Source organism: Emiliania huxleyi (genome assembly GCF_000372725.1).
Source record: "Emiliania huxleyi CCMP1516 chromosome Unknown EMIHUscaffold_1711, whole genome shotgun sequence".
Classification (NCBI taxonomy): Eukaryota; Haptophyta; order Isochrysidales; family Noelaerhabdaceae; genus Emiliania; species Emiliania huxleyi.
The window spans coordinates 1-4,529 of NW_005200869.1; the positions used below are offsets into that span (position 1 = coordinate 1).

Genomic DNA, 4,529 nt, shown 5'->3' on the forward strand with positions numbered 1-4,529 from the left:
AGGCTGAGTGCGACGACGCCGAGCCCGTGCGTGCCTGTGTGACCCGCCCCGCGGGGGGTGAGGGCGGCGGCCACGGGGGCGGCGCGGGGCTGGAAAGGCGAGGGCGAGAGCGGGGCATCCGGACACGAGAGAGGAGCCAGGAGGGCGCGCCTTGATGCAGCTGAGGAACTCGGGTACCCGCTTCTCGATGGCCTCGATGATCTAAGAGGGGGGCGGGGGGAGGCGGCGGCGCGGCGGGCGGCGGTGTGAGCATGCGGGCGCTAGGACACTGCTGCCGCTAGGACACTGGTGCGTGAGAGTGCGGCGCGGGCGGCGCGCCCTTTCCCACTTCTTGGGGCACTTGCCATCCTCGATGAGGCACTTGACGGCGACGATGACCGTCTTGAGGGTGGTGCCCACCGCGCAGGCGATGCGGCTGAAGAAGGCCTGTGCGCCGCGCGAGGGCATATGTGTGGCGCCGCTCATAGCTCAGCCTGTGCGGCTGCGGCAACTGGCGGAGGCGGGGGCGGCGGAGCCGCACCTCGAGCGCGTTCCAGAGGCCGCCGCAGCTCACCAGCGAGGTGACGAGCTTCTTGACCTTGTCGAGCGACGACTCGCCGGAAAAGACCTTCTTGAGGATGTTGTCGATCAGGCCGCAGAGCGAGTCTCCGAGCATGTCGGTCACAGCCTCTGTGATCTTCTTCGTCCCCTCCCCAACCTTGCCCAGTAGGTCCCGGATCGGCACCTTTCCTGCGAGTTCGACGTCTCCGAGCTTCACGAGGGCGCCATCGTCCTTGACGCCGCGCGACTTGATGTCGGCGACGCCGCCGGACTTCTTCTTTTTGAGGTAGTGCTTGGTGGGCTGTGGGCAGGTCGGGGGGTCTCCGTACGAAGGCATGGCGGACCAGCTTGTCGCGGTACTCGAAACACCGCGCTTTTGACACGCCGCACACCTTTTTCTTTTTTACCTTGTGTGTGCGTCACCGTCGCTGCTCAGGCCGGGGGAGGGGGGGAGACCTCCTGTTCCTCGCGGAACGGGAGCAGGCCCCTCCTTGCCCGGTCTGCGATGCAGGGCGGTGGTCGTGCCATCTTCGCGTCGTACTCGAAACCACCACGCCACAACCGTCGCCGGCGCGCGACACGTTCCCGTAGGCCGGACTGTCCTCGTCGAGAGTGTGTGCCGCCAAGGCGGGACGCACTCAGGGACGGTGCCGACGGGACGCGGCTCGAAGGGTGTGGCTCCGCAGCGCGGCTGGCACTCGTCGCAGAGGCCTCACCTTCGAAAAGTCGGGCATGGCTCCACCCGCAACTTTCTCGCTAACACGCGCGCACCGCCGAGCCTGCGGCGGGCGCGCTGCGGCCGCACGTCTAACTTCGTCATAGTGCCACGACGCGCGGCCTAGATTTAGCCCACGCGCCTCAGCTCGCAAACACTCACCCATTGAATTGTCACTGCCCGTGAGTGAGTGAGTGAGTGAGTATTCTTGATACGAAACCACGACGACACACACCAGTCGACTCGCATCGGTTGCCTCCATGAACGGCGGAGCTATTCTCGCGCCCACACCACACCTGGCTCCAACGTGGACACGCCCATAGCTGGGGACACTACTAGGTCACGCATGGCATCAGAAGTTTTGTCTCTGGGCCCCGAAAGGCATCTCTAGCAGTGTCGTTACGCATGCCCCCTCCCCTCCTGGGCGCATGCGCCTCACGTCTCGCCAGAGCATACGCCCTTGGTGTGTGGCGAGACGAGTTTTTCGCCATCGCAGCGAGCAGCAAGCCGCCCGCCGCAAACAGCCGGAGGCATCGCCACGGCACTGACTGCGCCGCGCTCCCGCACCCGTCGACGAAGCTCCCCCCGCGGAAGACCGCGCGTAGCGACGCCTTGTCGATCGAGATGGGCGCGCCTGAAGCTCGCCCACCTACTGCCCCTGAGAGTTGGTTACGAGTGGGATCAGCTCCCCCCCAGCTTGGGATCGAAGCCGCCACAACCTCACACCCAACATCTCTCAGGCGGGATCAGAAGGGGACTCCACACCGGACACCGCCCGGGCACAGCCCCCCTACCCGTCGGATCGCACAGGGCCCCCTAGGAGCAGCCCACACACAATCTCGCATCGGCAGATTGCGCCTGAGTCCAGGCAGACAGCAGACAAGGAGAGGAGAGAGGAGAGAGAGAGAGAGAGGAGAGAGGAGAGGGTGAGGGTGTGTGCACACGTGTGGAGCAGGGAGGGTGTCTGTGGTGGGCTATAGTCATACTACGTGGTTAGAACCACGCGCCCCTCAGGAGCTAAGGTAGAGCTGAGCGTCCAAGACGCCTCGGTGCCACCCACCGGGTGAGACCATCCGGATCTATCTGCCGCGCCCTCCGTACGCAGCAGTCCCCGCGATGGCCCACGGTCCTCCGTCGCCAGGTCGAACCCCCTGCCTCCCGGTTGAACCCCCAGTCCTTGTAGTCCATCATGAAATAAACTCAAAGATCCACACACACACACATGTACATGTACTGCATGAATGCTTGGGCAAGTGTGAACAACACCTCGTGACCACGGCGCCGCAGGCGCCTGTTGATGGGTCCAGGTGATAGCACTGGATGGGCAATGCATACGCCTAGTTGGACCTCAGATCGCCCGACCGCGTCCCGGTGCTCTGTGGTCGGATTTGTGACGCCGCCGCACCGCGCCGCGGCCGGGGGCCCTCCGGAGGACGAGGATGGCCGTGATGGACCGGGACGAGCTCTGGGAGGTAGAGTGTCAGTGAGTATATTGTAGAGACAGACCGTATGCACAATATTTCTCAGTCTAGCTAAGCCTGGGAAGGCGATGCCGGAGCCGTACAACAGCTTGATGGTGCTTCGCCGGCGTGCGTCCCGGAGCGGTCCCGGACGGGGGCCCAGGGGAGGAAAATGGAGGACACCGCCGACACCGCTCTGATTCGACTTTTTACTTCAAACAAAGACAGTGGCACGCGCCGCGGCGCGGTGCATGCCACTGTCAGGAGCGGATCCGCCAGTTAGTCGTGTTCACGCCGGGATCGTGTCCACAACCTCTGCCCAACCATTCAGGGCGACGAGTAGAAAACGAGAGGAAGGGTGAGCTTGCTGTCTTGCCAACAACATACCTAAAACCCAGGGAGCAGGGTATGCGAGTGCGCGAAAAACTGACACCACCTGAGTTGCCAACAATAGAGACCTACTAGGTACTACATGAACCTCAGGGAGTGGACACCACTGTCCAAGACGCAAGAGCAAGACCAAGTGCCAGTGCGCCAGTGCTCTCCATGACCATGTCTCCTTGCGTTGAGTTTACCGTATAATGAGAGCAAAGACGAAAGAGTGGATATCAACGTCGCGTGCAACACCCAGTCCGTTCCGCTCTACAGCGCCGCCATGCCCTCAGAGCTCCTTCTTCTGCTTGTTGACAATCTTGAGCACCTCAATCTCAAAGTCGAGGGTGCCTGCGCCGCGGCGAGGCGGCAGTGAGGAGGAGAGCGCCGCTTCCTCGGGCAGCGTCGAGAGCAGCGCACCGCCGGGAGGGATGCCCCAAGCAGGGAAGCCCTGCTTCCCGTAGCCTGAGGGCGCGGCGCGCTTGAGCCGTCAGGGCCAAAAGGCAGTCGGCCGAGCAGGGTATGAGAGGGCGGCGTGCCCACCTTCCTCGGCCGGGATATTCAGTTTCCTCACCTCGTTGAGCTTCATGCCGAGGCAGCCCTGATCCCAGCCTGAGAGCGGCGGCAAGCCTTGAGCGTGCGAGGCAGTCGTGGCGTCGGCTGCGGGCGAGCACCTGTGATGACGCCGCCCACGCCTGCCTGGTAGGTGAACGGCTGCTGGCCGGCGTCCTTCGTGCTCCAGAACTTTTTGCTCGTCTCCGCGACAATGCCAGTCGCGTGGACGGTCACCGTCGCGCCCTTGGACACGACCTCGCTGCCCGTGCCCATTTTGACAACCTCGTACGTCGTCTTGTAGCCAGCCAGAGGGAGAGCGTCCGCCGCGGCGGCGATGAGCACAAGCGTTGAGTACAGCCACATATATGGGTTTTATGACTTGAAGTCTTCACACACGTTTCCGCGAGCGGCGGCGCTCTGGAGAGAACGCCAAAGAAAAAAGCAGAGGCTGAGTGATCTAATCACCCGAATACCACGTTCGGATCGCTCCTCATCGCAAACCCTGTCAGCAGTTCACCCTCGGGTATGTTCGTAAGAGCTACATACACTTTCGAAAAAACTTCAAAAGCCGGCGCCGGGGATTCGCATCTTCTGTTGAAACCGCACGCCCGCCGCCGCGCCGCCGCCCCGCCGCCTTCGCCGCCGTACCCGCCAGATGTCAGGTGTGCCAAAACCATCGCTCCCTCCGCCCACCCGGAAATACGTCAAGGAACGGCGCGACGAGGAGCTCCCTGCCAGCTCTCCAGATCAGCGCGGCGGGCTCGGGATCAAGATCAAGATGGACGGGAGTGGGTCGTTCCTGGGGACTCTCTCCAGAGCCCATTCTCACCAGCCCTGCCCCGCAGCGCGGCCGCTCGCCAAGCGTTACAGTATCCTCTTGCGAAGGT

At 63.3% G+C, this 4,529-nt stretch overlaps 2 protein-coding genes across 2 annotated transcripts; both read right to left on the reverse strand.

The window, feature by feature from the left end:
- Positions 1–260: 260 nt before the first annotated feature.
- EMIHUDRAFT_253433 (hypothetical protein) lies at positions 261–1,274 on the reverse strand (the record flags this gene model as incomplete). The annotated part of the gene is made up of 6 exons (XM_005784198.1): positions 261–285; positions 329–426; positions 521–841; positions 885–947; positions 1,089–1,142; positions 1,257–1,274. 6 exons carry the CDS (start codon positions 1,272–1,274, stop codon positions 261–263), a joined length of 579 nt encoding a protein of 192 aa, XP_005784255.1.
- A 2,129-nt stretch (positions 1,275–3,403) lies between these two features.
- On the reverse strand, positions 3,404–3,933 carry EMIHUDRAFT_50261 (hypothetical protein; the record flags this gene model as incomplete). The annotated part of the gene is made up of 4 exons (XM_005784199.1): positions 3,404–3,438; positions 3,508–3,552; positions 3,631–3,699; positions 3,762–3,933. Coding segments are annotated over 4 exons (321 nt in total), but the record flags the coding sequence as incomplete, so codon positions are not given.
- Positions 3,934–4,529: the final 596 nt, after the last annotated feature.